The 19,728-nt window shown below is 32.1% G+C and overlaps 2 protein-coding genes across 6 annotated transcripts; one reads left to right on the top strand and one right to left on the bottom strand.

The window, feature by feature from the left end:
- Positions 1-3,732: 3,732 nt before the first annotated feature.
- LOC146904168 (uncharacterized) lies at positions 3,733-8,875 on the bottom strand. 4 transcript variants are annotated; one of them, XM_085727214.1, is made up of 8 exons: positions 8,609-8,875; positions 7,680-7,901; positions 7,165-7,280; positions 6,915-6,977; positions 6,653-6,802; positions 5,099-5,945; positions 4,459-4,593; positions 3,733-4,342 (listed from the first exon to the last, which is right to left on the bottom strand). In XM_085727214.1, exons 6-8 carry the CDS (start codon positions 5,813-5,815, stop codon positions 3,866-3,868), a joined length of 1,329 nt encoding a protein of 442 aa, XP_085583340.1. In that variant the 5' UTR covers positions 5,816-5,945; positions 6,653-6,802; positions 6,915-6,977; positions 7,165-7,280; positions 7,680-7,901; positions 8,609-8,875; the 3' UTR covers positions 3,733-3,865. The 4 variants fall into 4 exon arrangements, 3 of the variants coding, with proteins under 3 accessions (XP_085583340.1, XP_085583341.1, XP_085583339.1); XM_085727215.1 differs by lacking the exon at positions 7,680-7,901 and having other exon boundaries at positions 5,099-5,722; positions 5,833-5,945; XM_085727213.1 differs by lacking the exon at positions 7,680-7,901.
- Positions 8,876-13,087: 4,212 nt separating this feature from the next.
- Positions 13,088-19,191, top strand: LOC146904167 (phosphate transporter PHO1 homolog 9-like). Of its 2 annotated transcripts, none has more exons than XM_085731203.1 (13): positions 13,088-13,762; positions 14,146-14,470; positions 14,880-14,928; positions 15,014-15,085; positions 15,189-15,318; positions 15,691-15,811; positions 16,398-16,656; positions 16,764-16,868; positions 16,945-16,989; positions 17,341-17,490; positions 17,803-18,084; positions 18,564-18,703; positions 18,811-19,191. In XM_085731203.1, the coding sequence occupies exons 1-13, from the start codon at positions 13,249-13,251 to the stop codon at positions 18,914-18,916; spliced, it is 2,298 nt and encodes a 765-aa protein (XP_085587329.1). In that variant the 5' UTR covers positions 13,088-13,248; the 3' UTR covers positions 18,917-19,191. The 2 variants fall into 2 exon arrangements, with proteins under 2 accessions (XP_085587329.1, XP_085587330.1); XM_085731204.1 differs by having other exon boundaries at positions 13,088-13,778; positions 14,078-14,470.
- The last annotated feature ends 537 nt before the right edge of the window (positions 19,192-19,728 follow it).

The raw sequence follows: 19,728 nt of genomic DNA, 5'->3' as shown, positions 1-19,728 counted from the left end.
CGGCCTGAAGATTAGTAGACTCTTTTGATCGAAGTCTCCATTCCTTTCTAATTGCTTTCTTTGCTAAAATTTGGTTATTTTGGTTCTCGTAGCACCATTCTAGATCACGAAGAAGGTATCTATAGTCTCTCATTGTGGTCAAATGAATAAACTACTAACAGATAGCAATAAACTGATATTGGTGAAGTATGAGATCACATGAGATTATAATGTGGACGAATAGTGGCAAACTCACTCATGCTCAGGCAAGGGGTGGATCTAGACATTTGATAGATGTAGATCCAAGAAAATCCATCAATGTATCAAAATTTTAATTATGTCTGATTGTATACTTCGTAAATCAAAGTAGTCCCTAACATTAAAATAATTTATTAATGTTGGTATATTTGGCCTTCAATATATTTACTTATTGTCACTTCAGGGAATATTATGGCTAACAAAGTACAAAATCAGTGACTACTATAGTATTTTAATACATTGAGGGAGTTTTATGACTATTTATTACATTTTCAGGGACCAAAATGGCTATTAATACTGTCACTCATGTTCATTATTCAATGTTTATAGGTACTGTGATATATTCCTTACTATCCTTTTACAGAGTTGCTGTCATATATTCCTTACTATCCTTTTACAGATATATAGCATGTGAACAAATAGTGGCAATAATGCAAAATAATACGACAAAGTAAAAGAGGCCCCCCTTGATAATACAATATCAGTGCTTCTCCAATTTTTTCATCTTATTTCACATCTCATACAGTCAAGTGCACTTTTTCATCTTATTTCACATCTCATAATAGTGCATATGGCATGTGTATAAAAAGTGACCTCGAAATTAATTGAAATGAAAAAGTTAGTCAAAGAAAGAAAATTATCCATCCTATGACTCATGCTATAAGTACCATACACTTGTGATATAATGGAGTCTTTTTTTTTTTAATGGCAAAATATATTATATATAAAAAAGGTTTAAATCCCAAATATTACACCAAAAAGAAAAAAATACACCAAAACACCCAAAGAAAAATCAATAACAATCAATTTTCCTACATCACCAACAGAGATCGAGTATAGTTTTCATTTTGAATACGATGGAGGAAGATTGGGTTCAGAATTGTAGGTATAATCCTTACTTAATTTTAATTGAATTTTAGGGATTTCCTAACAATATTTACATTTTTGTAATGAAATTTTTATTTTGATTAAAACTGAAAAAAAACAAATGTTTCAAAATGAAACTGATCATGATTATTTATTTCAACAACACCAACTATAATACACTATTACAGAAAAAAGATATAATCTAAATTATTTTTTTAATGACACCAACAACAATTTTATTATAGAAAAAGTTGTTTCGAGGTATAAACACACTCAGGTAGTTTGTTACATTTGTTTAATGATAAGGAAAGAATAAGTATATAGTACAAATTAAGTAAGAACTAAATTTAGACATTCTAAAATTTTTAGGAACCAAAAACATTTTTAACCCTAAATTCAATACGAGACTACACAGCTGGACTCTTAGCATCTACCAAGATTCCCTGGATTGCCTCAATTGTAGAAATTGCACAGATAGCATGTGAATAAACAGTGAACAGGAAATTAATTGAAATGAAAAAGTTAGTCAAAGAAAGAAAATTACCCATCCTATGACTCATGCTATAAGTACCATACACTTGTGGTATAATGGAGTTTAGTAATTTATGATACGATGGAGGAAGATTGGGTTGGTATTGAATGGGAGTTTCATGCTTTCTCTGGGATTAAAGGAACAATGTACACTCCAGCAGAAATGGTAGAATGTATAGGTCGAGTGTGGGCATTGGAGCGAAATATGTTTCGATATTGTCTATGCCCACAACAACGATTCTCACTCGCAAACATGAACGAATATCGTAGAGAATGGGATTACCGCATGGAAGAGTCTGCACGTCTTAGACAATCTTTACGTCAAGAAGCCCAAAGAAGACCAAAACAACGTTCATCAGAAATCCCAAGAGACAGTAATGAGTCGCTCGAACTGGCCATTAACATGATACGCAACGAGAACAATCAGATGCAAATTCGTCTCAACAAATGTCTAAATTCAAGGGAAGTTGAATTACGTGGAATAGAGCATCTCCGTCAATACTGGACAGATGGTGATTTATCCGATGAGTAATAATTTATAATTATGATTCTCAATGTTATGACTATCTCCATGTATTATTAGGACTATCTGCATTAAACTATATGTATTGTACCATTTTAACTATCCATCTATATAACTGTTGTACCTTGGTTTTCTTTCCGACCTGTAAATAATATCGTTTTAGACAAGTCAGACGCATAATCTCATTTGATCCTGCACTAAAAGCCTCTCCGAACATAAAAAACTTGTTTTACAATCACCGAGTTTATCACTCCTAAAGACGGACAAGTTCTAAATTATGAAACAAAAGTGGTTACTCATTTGTAAAATTGTGGTTATACAGGCTATACATTTGGCTAGTTTTTCTATCCGACGTGTAAATAATATCGTTTTAGACAAGTCAGACGCTTAATCTCATTTGATCACTGCACTAAAAGCCTCTCCGAACATAAAAAACTTGTTTTACAATCACCGAGTTAATCACGCCTAAAGACGGACAAGTTCTAAATTATGAAAAAATAGTGGTAACTCATTTGTAAAATTGTGGTTATACAGGCTATATATTTGGCTAGTTTTTCTATCCGACGTGTAAATAATATCGTTTTAGACAAGTCAGACGCATAATCTCATTTGATCACTGAACTAAAAGCCTCTCCGAACATAAAAAAACTTGTTTTACAATCACCGAGTTTATCACGCCTAAAGACGGACAAGTTCTAAATTATGAAAAAAAAGTGGTTACTCATTTGTAAAATTGTGGTTGTAAAAGCTATATATTTGGCTAGTTTTTCTATCCGACGTGTAAATAATATCGTTTTAGACAAGTCAGACGCATAATCTCATTTGATCACTGCACTAAAAGTCTTTCCGAACATAAAAAACTTGTTTTACAATCACCGAGTTTATCACGCCTAAAGACAGACAAGTTCTAAATTATGAAAAAATAGTGGTCACGCATTTGTAAAATTGTGGTTATACAGACTATATATTTGGCTAGTTTTTCTTTACGACGTGTAAATAATATCGTTTTACGGGAGTCGAACGCATAATCTCATTTGATCACTGCACTAAAAGCCTTTCCGAACATAAGTAACTTGTTTTACAATCACCGAGTTTATCACGCCTAAAGACGGACAAGTTCTAAATTATGAAAAAAATAGTGGTCACGCATTTGTAAAATTGTGGTTATACAGACTATATATTTGGCTAGTTTTTCTTTACGACGTGTAAATAATATCGTTTTAGACAAGTCGAACGCATAATCTCATTTCATCACTGCACTAAAAGCCTTTCCAAACATAAGTAACTTGTTTTACAATCACCGAGTTAATTACGCCTAAAGACGGACAAGTTCTAAATTATGAAAAAATAGTGGTCACGCATGTGTAAAAATTTGGTCACACGTACCATATATTTGGCTAGTTTATCTTTCCCAGGTGTAAATAATATCATTTTACGCAAAAGATTTACATGCGAAGATTTCACCTGTCAATAAAGACACGGTCTTTGTTTATATCAAACAACAAAAAATAACTAAAAACACTCCCAATAAAATTTGTTACATAACACGCATAGTGACTCATTAGACTATAGGATAGTTCAACAATGTTAGTAACTAACATTGTTATGGTGTTTCCATTAATATTAAAGGTGCGACATTGTCTTACTAAATAAAAAATAGCAACAAAAAACATCTACATTACAATCATATAAAAACACTACATTAATTTAAATCTTCTTCTTTATGCGTCCATCCTTCACCCATGGGGAAAGCAGAACCCCACTTTTTACACGGTTTCTTGGCTTGTTCTTAATTCTAGTCAACAGATTTGATGCAGGATGTGCTTCATCATATGATACATGTGCCACCTCCCTTTCAATAACTCTTTCTATCTCATCCATGGATACATCCTCGTCGACACCTTCACCGTTGAAGACACCTTCATCGCTGAAGACACCTTCTTCCACATAACTAGTTTGTGCACTACCGTATAACTTCTTCATCTCTCTTGTTTCCGATTCAAGAAGAGATATCCTTGCGGCAAGTCCTTTGTTTGCTTCAGCCAACAGGCGATTGTTAACAATTAACTGACTAATAACAGGATCTGGTGTCCATTTAATATATCCACTTGGTGCTCGTTCTAACGCCTCCATCACAACTTCATTTGCAACCTCTTCTTTAGTTGCACTTAACTTTTCAATAACCTGTCACGGTAGATACAATATAAATATTAATGAACTATTGACACTGCTTAATCTCAATATATACACAAAATACATAAAGTAAAATATAAATAATAATAATATTTATTCAACCTTACCAAATTATTATCAAGCAAGTATGATATATTTTTGCCAACCAAACTAACACCACGCGCCATCAGAAATCGTGGAAACGTCAATGGTGAATCATGATAACTTCGTTCGTATCCTAGTACATGCTCTAGAGCCCATACCTATATATACATATATTATACAAATAAATAAATAAAATTAAATTGTTCCAATCACAACACTTACTTCCAATTAACAAAGATAAATGTACATTTTTGAAAAACACTCTTACATCTCCTATAAAACTTCATCCTATGTTATATAGAGTTAAGTTGATATACTCAAATTCAACAACAATCATTTGTATTTAAAAGTGCTTACAAATTATTACTACTTTTAAATGTGAGTTACACTTGTTTCAGTCACAAGTGACAGTTACTAACAAGCTCTAAATATCAACGAATAAAAGATCAATTATAATCATGTCACAATATGGCATGAAGACAAAAGAAGCGGCATTATCAGAATACATCAACCTTACAATCTAAAAACTCAAACTCAAGAAACTCTTGTAATATATAAACTATGTTAGATTTCATACTTCACATATATATAATACTCTACACGGACATATATGATCACAAAGACTGGCCTATAAACGTATAAAAAGATCATACGATAACATACCTGTAATACAAGAGCGCATCCCTTAATTTGTAACCGTGAAGTATTTTTTCCTTTGCAAAAAAGAGGCGCTACTCGATTTAAACTGCAAGCAAGAGTTTCATAAACAGTGACACCCCAATTGTATCTCCCAATGGAGTTCAAGTCGTCTAACATTTTTAGGCACCAACCACTAACCTTATCAGTTGAATTTGGAAAGTAGAACTCGGCAAAACCAAGAAGTAAATAAAGTCGGCAAAAATTCTCAACATCTTCGTCTCCTTCCATATTAATAATTTTAGCATAAATTGTTTTTACATTGATGACTTCATTATCAAACATTGCTTTCGTAGTGGATGTAGGGTCTTTTTTGAAGTTCACCTTTTCACCAATTATACGAAGTCCTAATGCAAAACATACATCTAAAGGCGTAAACCGTATTATCCGACCTTGTATAGAAAACCCCCCACTCCTACCATCCCATCTTTCTACCAATTCTTCAAGCAAATTTTCGGATATTTTAAATTTCTTAGGCAAACTCAATAACCATTTAAATGGTGTTTTTTGAATTTGAGACCTTTGAAGTTCAGTAAGCTTCTCGTTCACTTTAGTAATATACATCGACTTACATTCATGTCTGAGACGTAACTGCAATAAACAAGAATTCCAAAGGCTACATATAAGGAAAGGCATTAACAAAAACACAAAAACACTAATGAAATCAAACAAACTAATTGACATTCGTCACATACACATACCATTTTGTTGGCCAAACAATGCTAGAATTACCACGGGAACAAATGCTATTGTTATTAGTGGTTGAGAAGACTACAACAGATGCAATTGTTATTGTCGACCAACTAAATTTTTACTGTAAAAAGAAATCAAAAATATAGAGGCGTGTCAACTTCACAACTTATATAATTTCGTTTACCGTCAAATGCAATCTTCAAATTATTTAGTTGTTACTGTCAAAAGCAATCTTCAATAATTTAGTTCACATCCACTACTATGTCTAACTATTATCTGAATGAATGACCGTGTAATTTTGTCTATGAATAAAAACAATTGACTTATGAATATCAATGAATGACTTCCTTCAAACGTCTATGAAAATTGAATTGTTGAAATTAAGATTCAGATTTTTTTAAATTGGATTCAACTGGTTTGATATTTACTTAACGATTCGTCTGGTTCGGAAAAAAAATTGGTAGTTCTCGTGTCTGCTGAAAATCTATACCCAAAGAATTGTTTTTTTATTCCGAAACACGGAAATTTGATTACTACAAAACCAGACCCAACATCATAGTGAGAAAATTAAGGACACATATCCATGTCTTATCGGTAACATTCCTTTAAACTTAGCATCGCAGCAAATTGACCAAAATAAGGACTCGTATCTATGTTTAGGCACACCATAACAAATGAGGATATTCTATCACCATAACATTCTGCCTATAATTGATGGTCCACAAAATAACAAATTCGGCAACACAATTCAAACTACATCGGAGCTTCAATCTTCCATAACAGAATTCTAACAAATATTTTCAGATCACAAAAACAATAAATACTTACAGATGTTTGTCATGATGCTGACTGTGATGCCAATGCTGCCAGAGGAGTTTTCAAGCTACCTTATAAAATTACAAAGGGATAGCTCTTTACCTTATCTGCTGAACCAGTTATGATAGATTCACCCTTACCTACAAACTTCACGCTTGTTACCTACCAAAACCATTACAGGTCAGCTAATAGATTTTGAAGAAAATATAAATCCTGCAATTCCACCTAAAATAAGACCAATCTTTTTAGAGTGACCGTTGAGTGTAGCTAATACCTGTCCTGATGGACGGTCAAAAATAACAGCATTTGTATCAATATTTCCAGTTGCAATTATGTCCTGTAAAACGGAATTAGTTGATCATCAGTTATTGCACATTAGTTTTCTAATTACAAAATATGTCGTTTTTTAATATTACTTGTAGAGATTAAAAGTAATACCTTAGAATAAAGGATATCAACAGCTAAAATGCCTTAATTAAAAAATATTTCGCTTTTGAATATTACTTAGAGATTAAAAGTAATACCTTAGATGAAGGATATCAAGAGCAATAATGCCCTGTTTGCTAGTTTTGTTTAAGGGATGGCTAGATATCTGGGTATATGTCTCTAGAGCGTCAACCGAAGCCAAAGTTACAGGAATCTGAAATAAACCATAGAACATGTCACAAACAAGTTAAATGTAAATGCCATTAATGTGTGTGCGTGTGTGTGTAATTTCAAATTTTTCAAACGATCTAAGCAAACTAATAAAATACTACCATTGCGAAGGCTTTATACACTTCTATAATCTATACTATATAATATATTAGCATAAAATGTTTATACCAAACTGATCTCAAAGATAAGGGCATCGAGTAACAAAACCCAGCATACAACAATAACCATCAAAGCTGTTTTCGCTAGGTGAGACTAATTAGATGGATCAAATTTGATTGATCCTGCTACTGCTGAACAAAATAACTCAACACATTTGATTGATCCTGCCACTGATTTACATCAGTCTGTCAAACAAGAAGAAAATCTAGAACAATGAGGATACCACTAGTTCAGCTCAAATGAATGCAATGAATCTTAGAAGATATGGCAGCCATATAATCATAGCAACATCATTTTAGTCTGTATATATCTTCTGAATCTAAACCAAAGTCTTATGTTGAAGCTAGCAAAAATGATTGTTGGAAGAAAGTCTTGACACAAGAATTAGAAACACTTCAATCCAATAAAACTTGGAAGCTGGTTGATTTGCCACCAGGAGTCACTCCTACAGGAAGAAAATGGGTTTGCTATAATGTTTTGTCATGAAACCTCATGTATAATAATAACCCATTGAACCTTAAACTTTCTCGCTAATGAATTCCTATTTTGTTCTGTGACCCACAAAACTGGCTATAGACTAACCCAATGAATGTCCATAGCCTCTATTAAACAAACTTTATCCATCAATAAACACACATAACATAAAATTCAACCCATTCTTAACTTCAGTACTGCCAAAATCACAGATAAAAATTAAAATAAAAATTGATTTTCAATATACCCATAAATGTGTATGAATAACAAGAATAGTGAATCACCGCAAAATTGAGGAACGCCGACGAGATAAATTACCAGATACCGCAAGAATAGTAAATATACACAGATCTAAATAACACCACGCACCAGCAGTGCAAAGTGGTTGCAGAGGAACAAACAAACAGACAAACAATACAAAGGAAACCTGCTGCAAACAGAGGTAGCACAAAACCAAAATAGCCGCAGGAAAAGAATTAAAACCCAAAAAACAAAATGTACACAGACCAATCCTACAAGCTAACCAAGCATAACACATGCACTAACTAACACAGGAGCCGAATATCATTTCCAGATTCACTATTCTGGTTGAACAACCAAATCTATTTAGGCACTCTCTAGGGCTAAATTACCAGATTGAACAACCAAATCAAACAAAAGGGAGATGAATGAATATACCTGAGTTGAAACGCTGACCAGAGAAAGAAAAGAGAGATTGTCGGCGAGGGTCCTGCGATAGGTGAAAGGGAAGAATCGAAGATCTACGGCGGCGAGGGTGAAATCTCGTGAGGTGCTACAATGGAGTAATCACGGTGGCGACGGAAGGTTGAAATCACGGCGAGGGAGAAAAGGGGGAAAACGGAAATCGCATGAGTGAGAGACAGAGATGGGCCGACTGAGAGAAAGAGAGGCTACAGTTTTTTTGCTTTTTTAATTTATCAATTATGATTTTTTTAATGACAAGGATTGACCAAATTTTTAATTAATAAAACTTGCCACTTTGGAAGGGTGTAGAGTGGTATGGTCACGTTAGGATGTATGCCTATCAGTGCTCTTTCCTAAATAGGTCCACATGTGGTGCGTTTTTTATGTTTGACTCGATATTTTTTTTTTCTATGTTTGACTCAATGATGAAAAGCCACTTGTTACATGCCTCCCATGCAAATGTATATTCTATAGATAGATTCTATAGATAGATATAGAATAGAAAAACATAAATGCCTCTATCAAAAAAATAAGAAAAGAAAAACATCTATGCTTGACATAAGAAAAAACACATATAAATTAATATTGCAACTATAGCTCAAGTTCATGATGACAAAAGGCATAAAATAATATTGCAACTAGCTAGCTTAAAGAAAAACATTCGTCATGATTTTCCATAATGAGAAAAACACAACTGCTTGACCAAAAAGAGAAAAAAAGAACATATTCATTGCTCATTATGCTAACATCGATCTCACAACTAATATGCACATTTTGTATCCTTCGTAAAGTGAACGTGGACTAAGTTGAGGATGGTGTATTGTTGGCCTTACTTTCGAGGCTGGTTCAAGAGTAAGGCTATTTAAGTGCATCAACAAAAATTATTTTTTTATTAGTATTATTTACAAAAATGTCATATATGTAGAGAAAAAGGGATTTGGATTTGCTGATGTAATAAATGCATGCAGTTTTCGATCTTGGCTGCTCATGTAAGATCGAACAGTACAAAATTAAAACTGCGTATTTTTTTATTAAAACGATTATGACCGTACAACTTAGATCAGACGACTAACATTGATTACAACACCATATTTTAATTGAAGGAAATTCCATTCTTAAAAGACAGCGCCACTAAAGTTAGGGCTTTGGGCCCGAATATTTTTAGGCCGAATATTAGAACTCTAAATCGTTTTTGCTTTAAATATATTTTCGAAGCCAAATTCTTTAAGCATTTTTCTGTCAAGCTCGGTTGGTACTTAAATAGAGAGTTGTAGGCTTGTAGTTTATGTTACATGTTTAATCCAAAAGATAATTATTTTATTGTTTATACTTATCTTTTATTCTTTTTCTTCAGATTTTTATTAATATGATGTTAGGTGTTGAAAATATATTAAAACTGATTGTGTCAAACCAAATTATGCAAAAGTATAGAGGTAATGTATATTTGTGTTAGAATTCAATATTACTTTTCTATTTCATGGTTTAACAAGTGATAAATAATGTCTATATATTAAATAATATTTTCAACATATATTATTAATTAAACTATATTTTTTATTTTAAAAGTTGTTGCACTAATGTGGTTGATTCTAACAGAAGGATTAGACTTTCACAATCTGACAAATCTATGTTCAAACTCTAACTCTAAGTGATACCCATATTAATGCCCGACATGCATCCAATAAAATTATACGTTAGTGCTCTTAATTTTTATGTTTCTCTCTCAATACATTTAAAATGATTCGATTTTTTTTTAAGGATAAAATGATTCGATTTAAAATCCGCTTTAGACTTCACTAGCGATTGAAATTTATTGGGCCAGCCATGTTTACCTAAACACGGTTTTATAGATTCATTATAACATATAATTTATTAAGGACAATTTTGTAAAACAACACATAATATATTTTTCTTATATAAAATTAATTACATTTCTTATATAAAATTATTTTTCTTATATGAAACACCATATAATTTGAAATAGAGGGAGTATTATTTTCTTGATAACACATTCACAAATGATCGACGTGTAAAGCGAGCGTGCCCTTCAACCTATGAAGCCCAGATACATGATATGATACGGCACTGATACACTGATACGGGAAAATTTTAAAATTTAAGATACGATACAGCTGGGATACTTCAATAAAAAATTAAATTTAAACTACATATTAAAACTCAAAATATAAAATATGGACTAAAACTCAAAAGCAAAAAAATTGGCGAAAAACCTATATCAAATAGGAATAGAAAAACGATAAGGCACACCAATAAAATTGCCTTCACAACAGTTAACAATAACATCGTTCTCAAACAAACAAAGAGACACAAAACAGACGGCGACAACAATACAAATATAAATGTAAGTAATATTGATAATAAAAAAAGCGACAATTAGTCAATTACATATACGATATATCCTAAATAGAAAACATCATTACTTAGTCCATTACATATATATATCAAATATAATAGAAACATCAGGTAGCCTGCACATATCGGTTTTCCACCGCATATCCCTCGTATCTCAGATGTACCTGAAAAGTATCGGATAATTATTTTTAAAATAAAATAAAATTTAATCTTCAGATACTCTCCTGATACGTATCGGCCAGGTATCGGTGCAGGATACACAAGAGATACGATACGTCATTCATTTTGAAGTATCTGGGCTTGAGAGCCTTTAACAAAGGCAATGTACTCCACTTGAGTTGTAGATAATGGCACCATACAAAAAGAATATGATTTTTTTACGAAAGGTACGAATGGATAGATAGATGAGTCCAAAGTCTACTTCTCTATTTTGTATCAAGAGAAACACTTGCTTGTTCACAAACATAAATATGTGTCATTTAGACACATAGATAAATATGTATAAAACACATATATGCCTTTATTGTAGGCCGTAGGGCATGCATATTCTTTCGACAGTTACACCTATAGATAGCCTTTTAAAAAAATTAAATGCGAAATAATTGTATTAGCTGGAGAAGTTGGAGGATGTGTGGTAACTAGGACAACTACATAGCAAACAAACAAAGTAGTTGGCACTTTCAAGACACAATAGGAAGTTAGAAAATGAGTAAATACCCAAATTGATCAAATTGTCAGTTACATTTTCAAGACATACTAAAATAGTCAAAAAAGACATACTAAGATTACCGTAAAAAAAAAAATTATACTAAAATAGTCCTTGAAATTGCAACATTTGAATCAAATTCGTCGCCTATTTAAAATTATGTGAATTCCTTCAAAAAAAAAAGTGAATAATGCCATAGATAAACTTAATTTATATTCTTCAATTTTAGGTCATTTTCCACAATCTTACAACTTCAATGACTAAGTTTTTTTTTTAAACTAAATTAACCCTCCCAAAATGGCACCATACAAAAAGAATATGATTTTTTTACGAAAGGTACGAATGGATAGATGAGTCCAAAGTCTACTTCTCTATTTTGTATCAAGAGAAACACTTGCCTGTTCACAAACATAAATATGTGTCATTTAGACACATAGATAAATATGTATAAAACACATAAATGCCTTTATTGTAGGCCGTAGGGCATGCATATTCTTTCGACAGTTACACCTATAGATAGCCTTTTAAAAAATTTAAATGCGAAATAATTGTATTAGCTGGAGAAGTTGGAGGATGTGTGGCAACTAGGACAACTACATAGCAAGAAATCAAAAAAAAAAAAAAAAGGACAACTACATAGCAAACAAACAAAGTAGTTGGCACTTTCAAGACACAATAGGAAGTTAGAAAATGAGTAAATACCCAAATTGATCAAATTGTCAGTTACATTTTCAAGACATACTAAAATAGTCAAAAAAGACATACTAAGATTACCGTAAAAAAAAAAATTATACTAAAATAGTCCTTGAAATTGCAACATTTGAATCAAATTCGTCGCCTATTTAAAATTATGTGAATTCCTTCAAAAAAAAAAGTGAATAATGCCATAGATAAACTTAATTTATATTCTTCAATTTTAGGTCATTTTCCACAATCTTACAACTTCAATGACTAAGTTTTTTTTTAAAACTAAATTAACCCTCCCAAATTAGCACCGCGGAGAATCGAATCTGAGACCTGAGGAAGAGCACACACCCAGTTCTCAAGTCAATACCACCAGACTAACGCAAGTGGGTTAACTTCAATAACTAAGTCGGATATTTGCTTCATTAAAAAATTACAAAACTCTACAACTATTTTTTTCAACCTGTGAAAGATTCACCGGCACATGACTAATATTTGTTGGAGAACCAACTTGTCCATCTATAGTAGAATCTTCCCTACCAACCATATTTTTAATCTACAATGGTTGGACTCAGAACCTTGTTTAAGGAATCCGAATCAAGTTGCACTCCTATTAGATTTATTTTAAGTTTTTGTTTTTTTGTTTATCTTTTAAGCCTATATATACATATGTGCCAATTAGCCTTTTTACAATAAAGCAATAGAGTTGCACTCTCCGATGTTTCAAATCAATCTATATATTCTAATTGCTTCTCATAAATACATATCTAATTAAACTTCATTGAAAATTGAAATCTATCTATTTCTTTTAGCATTGTGTAAAAGTTTCTCACTTAAAAAAAAAAAAAAGATGAAGTTTGGGAAAGAATTTATGTCACAAATTGTACCAGAATGGCAAGAAGTATACATGAATTACAACTCCCTCAAGTCTATTTTAAAGGAAATGTTAAAGTTTAAAGAGCAAAATCAATCAAAAGCACCAGTGGCATCAACACCAAAAGGATCATTGAAGAGAAGGCTCACTCTCTATAGAGCTTTTAGTGGTCTTAATGGTAAACAAAGAGGAAGTTCAAGTACGAATGAGGACGAAGTAATACTTGTTCGTTCGGAAGGAAGTGAAGATTCAAAAGTGTTGTATCAAACCATGTTTTTAAACCCGTATGAAGATGGAGCAGAAAGAGATCTTGTCTTTTTCAGGAAACTTGATGTTGAGTTTAACAAGGTTAATGGATTTTATAAGAAGATGATGAAGGAAGTTGTTGAGGAAGCTGAGGAGTTAAGCAAGCAAATTAATTTTCTTATTGCTCTTAGAATAAAGGTGGATAAGGTCGTGGTTGGAAATCTTGTAAATGATGCCAAACACGGTAAGTCATTTGTTATGTTCCTTGCTTTTTGATCTATGAAATGTGCCTGCATCATAAAAATTATATGCAATTCATGATGTTATTTGGATGCCAATTGCGGTTTGCACAAATGGTTGGACCGAATTCTACTCACACCTACCAACAATTAAAATTGTGTCTGATGTTTGAGACGTGTATATGTGCAATACTGGTAGATGTAGATATGTTTCTCAATTTATAACCAATGTCGGCGTGTTAGTGTCGTGTCTGATGTTTGCGTCAATACTCTATGGATATGTATATTTTTTTGTTCTACACAATAAGCATGCATCATAGTTTTTTTTATGCAATTCATGATGTTAATGAGAAGTTGAAATCTAAGATGTCTATAATTATTTCTGAAGGTCACTCAACTCTACACATGGATGTGATTCATGAAGTTGAGATGAGCCAAAGTCATTTAAGCGATGAAGATGGAAATCATGTGGCACAAACTAATTCTAAGACAAATTCCATAGAGGGTTTTAGACCAGCTCCTTTAGAGATTCTTGATCATGTGAAGATCAACGTGATCACACCAGAAACTCCCGTATCAACCATAAAAGGGCTTCTCTTAAATTCGAAACCTGACATAGAATTTAACAAGAAAGAGCTTAAGAAAGCAGATGAACGACTTAGCGCAGCCTTAAAAGAGTTTTATCATAAGCTAAGGCTTCTAAAAAGATACAGGTGACATAGTTTCTTCCTTCATTTTTTAACTTAGGTTTATTTGAGCTTATCATATATTATAAGTGTTTACATATAAGCTTCTTTTATAATAGTAGATAAAATAAAGTCTAATTACTTTCATATAAGCTATAAAGTGTTTTCTTAAACTATTTTAGAGAACTTATGGAATAAGTTAAAAATAGCTTATGAAAACAACTAATACAATTCTTGGACATGCTATAAATTGTTTCCGTAAACTCGCTTCAATAGTCTCACAAGTGTTAATGCTAGTTATGAAACTCAAATAAGCCAATTCAAATAGACTAAAAAAATTATGTTATAAACGCATAATTAAGTAGCTTATCCAAACAAGAACTTAATAGTTGATTACCTTGTACATGGCTAATCTTTATGCTTGATTGGTATGCAGCTTCTTAAACTTATTGGCATTCTCAAAAATCATGAAGAAGTATGATAAGGTAACCTTTATGATTTGAATGATAATTTGTTTGCTTGCAATTTTCTAAGTTTGGTTTTATTTATCTAACTAATAAACCTTTACAGGTCACTTCAAGGAATGCATCAAAAGATTACTTAAAGATGGTGGATAGTTCCTATGTTGGCAGCTCAGATGAGGTTACCTTTTTGGTTGCAATTCTCTTACCTTTTTTTCCACAAATTATTCAATAGATTTGTTCCAAATCTAAAATGCTGCATACTCCATCATGTATTGTAAAAGGTTAATAGGCTCTTGGAAAGGGTGGAACATGCCTTCATTAAGCACTTTGCAAATGGGAATCATAGAAAAGGAATGAGTATATTGCGACCGACCGCGAAGAGGGAACGACATCGAAAAACATTCTTATTAGGTAAGGGCATGAGGAATTAGTTAATATTTGAATAATCTCAGCAGTGGTTTTCAATTGTGGTTGCCATTTGTTTACTTTGCAAACCTTTATATTGGAGTAAAATGTGGTCAAAATTATTGTTGTGATGTGGTTGCTGAGAATTCAAAATCCGCAATATATCCGTTGCAATTATGGTTGCGGTATGCAATTTAAAACGGCGAGCAAATCATAAGGTATTATACTATGGTGAACATCGGTTAATTATTGAACATATGTTAGCTGTTCTTTATTCATTGATTCTATTTGAATTTAAATTAATTCAATCTGTATCAATATTATGCTTAGAAAGAATAAACTATGTTTCACTCTGACATTAGATCATTTGATTCTCAGGACTATTAACTGGCTGCTCAATTGCTCTAATTGTAACACTAGTTATACTCATACATGTAAGAGGTCTTTTAAAAAGTGAAGGGAGAGCTACATATATGGAAACTATATTTCCACTTTATAGGTAAGTTAGAAATGCCGATTTTAATTTTAATTATGCTATTACATAATTGTGTTTCGGCATATTTGCAGGCATGTCTGATTGAGTCTATGAGCATTGACACATACACGGACACTTGATATGACACAAACACCAATAATAATTTGAGAAATTGATGATGTAATCACATGAGTTGGTATTAGACATCGGAAACTAGGATTGTCCATGGTTCAGTTCAGGATGAAAACCGAACCGAACTAACCCGTTTTATCATTCGGTGAAACTGAATTGTTAATGTTTCGTCCTTAACAGAACTGAGCTGGTATAAATGTTCGATGCACTGATTCTGTGTTTTTGAACCGAAAGGGAACTACCTTTAGAAAAAGCCAAACTATACTTTTTCGAACCGAACTGATTCTATGTGAACTACTGTTAAAAAACCTAAAAAATGACCATATCGAAGATTATGACTGTTTTAAAAAAACCAAAAGCCAAATAGAAAAATGACTGAACTGTGACAGAAGTGTAAGATGGAAATCCATTAGTTTTAAGACTGCTTTTAACACAATGATGTCAAGAAACATGATTGATGAACTTAAGTTTATTGCAGTCTCTTCGGATACGTCGTCTTGCATATGATCATCTACTCTGCAAACACGTACTTTTGGCGGCGTTTTAAAATCAACTATCCATTTATATTTGGATTCAAGGAAGGAACAGAGTTAGGTTATAGAGAAGTATTTCTTCTTAGCACTGGCCTTGCAATACTTTCATTGGCTGCTGTTCTCTCAAACTTAAACATGGAGATCGATGAAAGAACAAAAAGTTTCAAAGCAATTACAGAATCAGTTCCTTTAGGCCTTGTCATAGTAAGTTACAAAAATCATATCTATATCGAATTTTAATCATCTTGTTTTGTATTTTTTTCAATGAATATACTTTTCTCGTCTTGTAAGCTAATAAAATTGTATTACAGGTTGTGATTGTTATAACAATTTGTCCCTTCAATATCATATATAAATCGAGCCGCTTCTTCCTTATTAAATGTGCATTTCGTGCTGTTTTTGCTCCTCTCTACAAGGTAAACGCAGTTAAATATTTCAAATTAATGCTCAAATCATCATTGAAGATACTAATCTTGATTGTTTCTGGTTTAGGTCATCTTTCCAGATAATTTCTTGGCTGACCAGCTTACCAGCCAGGTTTAAAATTTTACATTATGCTAAATCTTAATATTGTTTACTTCTTTGACTCATAAGTATAGCAATATTTGAAAAACAATATACCAAACCAGCCGGCCGTTGAATAGGGTACCGGCCAAATTAGGTTGGTTCAATCAGTTGAAGCGATTGAATCAATTGAACCATGGTTTAGAGGTTTCACTGGTTCGATCTCCGGTCCAATTTTAAAACAATAATCTATAATACTATACTTATTTGAGTCTTAATTTACATAACTTTTGTTTAAGGCTTGCATACACTTTTACATATTTCACCTATATAGCAATTCAAAATCATGCAAAAAAATAACTGAAAAGCTCCCTTTGTGTTCAGGTTCAAGCATTTAGAAGTTTGCAATTCTATGTTTACTACTATTTTTACGGGGACTTCAAGAAGAGATCAAACAAGTTCACTGAAGAAGACAACTATAAAATATTTTATATAATTGTAGCTATTATTCCATTCTGGATCCGTTTTCTTCAGGTATGCATCTGCCATTCATTTTCTTATCTAGGTTGTATCAGCACACTTTAAAGTGAGAGAGACGCCACACTTTAAGACAAACCTTAAGACATTGAGTTTATTGATTCACTCGCTTATAAAGTGTTCAAATTCCATTTTTCTAAGCAATGTGATACTTGTAACTTACACATGCTATACACAACAAGTTGTGTGTTATCTGTTTACATTTAAACTAGGGTTTCTTCTCTAACAAATATATATGATATAATTCATCCATTTGAAATCATTTCCTATTAAAAATATTGAATCTAACATGAAGTTTATTATTTGAAGTGTCTTCGAAGATTATTACTTGAAGAGAGAAATAAAATGCATGGACTCAATGCACTAAAATACATCTCAACAATGGTTGCACTTTCAATGAGGACTATTGATCAGTTTAGCCCAGGAACGGTTTGGAAAGTTCTTGCTGCAAGTTCTTCAGGCATTGCAACAGTTGTTAATACTTATTGGGATATTGTCATTGATTGGGGTTTGCTTAGAAGGAAATCAAGAAATCCATGGTTAAGAGATAAACTCTCTGTACCTTACAAAAGTGTATATTTTATTGCTATGGTAAGTTATTGTTTTGTTGCAAATATGAGTAGTCTTCATTGTTGTGTTGATTATTGTTTGAGTTGTGCTTTGTTTAATTTTTTTGGTTTACTATTCTTTTAATCTCTGCAAATATATTATTTTTTATTCTTAGTCTCTCTATAATACTTTTAGTCTTTGCAATCACTTTTTGTTTTTGGTCATTGATAGTTTGATACGTTATTTTAGTCCCTTCAAAATTTGTTCATATTTAAAATGGTTTTGCAATATTCAAGCACCAAAAACAGGAAGTGGTATAATTACTAGAACTAAAACAAAAACAAAAAAATATTTTACAGGAACTAAAAGAAAAATAAGATATATTTGTTGGAACAAAAAACATTTAATTTTATTGCTAAATGTTAATATATTAATTGTTATGTTAGTATTTTTCGAAAATAAAATTTGAACTTAGATCCTTCTGTGCTGCGTTTAATGATTATGAATGAATGGTTTTTTAGGTGTTGAATGTTATACTTAGGCTTGCATGGATGCAATCGGTTTTAGGCATTAAGGAAACTCCATTCCTTCATTCATCAGCTGTGACTGCTGTTGTAGCTTGCTTGGAGATACTTCGCCGCGGCATTTGGAACTTTTTCAGGTACCTTGTTGAACTTATTCAATAAGTTTTCTACCAATTCAGTGCTATGATTATATTGCTACCTGGTTAATATTAAATATTAGAACTTGATGTTTTGACTTGAACAGGTTGGAAAATGAGCATTTGAACAATGTTGGAAACTATAGGGCATTCAAGTCAGTACCTCTTCCTTTCAATTATCAAATTGATGATGAAGACAGCTCAGATACATAAACAAACATATATAGTTACAAGGATGCAGTAAAGATAGGGTGTTTGTAATCATATTTTCCAAATCAATTCATTATAACTGTTTTGGTATGTAGATGTCTCATGTTGAAAAGTGATAAGGCTTGAAAATAGTGTATAAAGAGTGATATTCTTCACCTTATAGATTGATTTCGTAAGGTAAGGATCAATTAGGTTAAAAAAAATACTAAATAATTAGTTTAATATATGTTGAGTGTTGCAAAAGAAGGCAATAAAACCAGTTTGTGTGTGTGTCTATATATGCCAAGTTAAATGCTGAACAAGGAACTATATCTCTCGCTTCATTATAATTTATATAAGTGAATAGAGAAATTGCTCATCGAATATATCCAAAAGTATAAAATGTCATTTAAAATGTTCATCATTTAACTACTATCGTTATTGTACGTTAATTCCACGTCAATGTCACCTCATTACGGGTTAATTTTTCTATAAAATTTAGATTTAGATTACCTTGGGGACAAATTTGCCAATAATTGCAATTGTGCAAGAACTTTTACTGGCAAATTAGTCTGAAAAGTTAAGTTTCATGGACAACTTAATCTCTCTTGTGGCACATCAGAAAATAACTAATCTTTGTTGTAGTGTGACACGTCACAATAGTATGGAAATATCGTTGTAATAAAGATAGCATCGAATCCACATGGACTTGTGAATTTCAAGGCTTCATTTTCCTCCTAAGTATGTATTTAAAAAGTGTTTTAGATTTTTGTAAGATGGATGATTAAAGATTGGTCAAACATACGCAAATGATTAAAAACGTATCAGAATCATTG

This window comes from Medicago sativa, chromosome 7 (genome assembly GCF_051527215.1).
Source record: "Medicago sativa cultivar Bolivia chromosome 7, Bolivia_mono, whole genome shotgun sequence".
NCBI lineage: Eukaryota > Viridiplantae > Streptophyta > Magnoliopsida > Fabales > Fabaceae > Medicago > Medicago sativa.
This window is presented reverse-complemented; position numbering and strand designations above follow the sequence as displayed.

What these genes read in the sequence shown, in the direction of transcription:
- LOC146904167 (XM_085731204.1), top strand. Translation starts at nt 13,249, where the DNA reads ATGAAGTTTGGGAAAGAATTTATGTCACAAATTGTACCAGAATGGCAA. An exon ending in CACGGTAAGTCATTTGTTAT is followed by an intron (nt 13,779 to 14,077) that starts GTTCCTTGCTTT and finishes CATGCATCATAG; the next exon opens with TTTTTTTTATGCAATTCATG. An exon ending in GTGTATATTTTATTGCTATG is followed by an intron (nt 18,085 to 18,563) that starts GTAAGTTATTGT and finishes ATGGTTTTTTAG; the next exon opens with GTGTTGAATGTTATACTTAG.
- LOC146904168 (XM_085727214.1), bottom strand. Translation starts at nt 5,815, where the DNA reads ATGTCAATTAGTTTGTTTGATTTCATTAGTGTTTTTGTGTTTTTGTTA. An exon ending in GATGCGCTCTTGTATTACAG is followed by an intron (nt 4,594 to 5,098) that starts GTATGTTATCGT and finishes ATGTATATATAG; the next exon opens with GTATGGGCTCTAGAGCATGT. An exon ending in ACTTGCTTGATAATAATTTG is followed by an intron (nt 4,343 to 4,458) that starts GTAAGGTTGAAT and finishes CTACCGTGACAG; the next exon opens with GTTATTGAAAAGTTAAGTGC.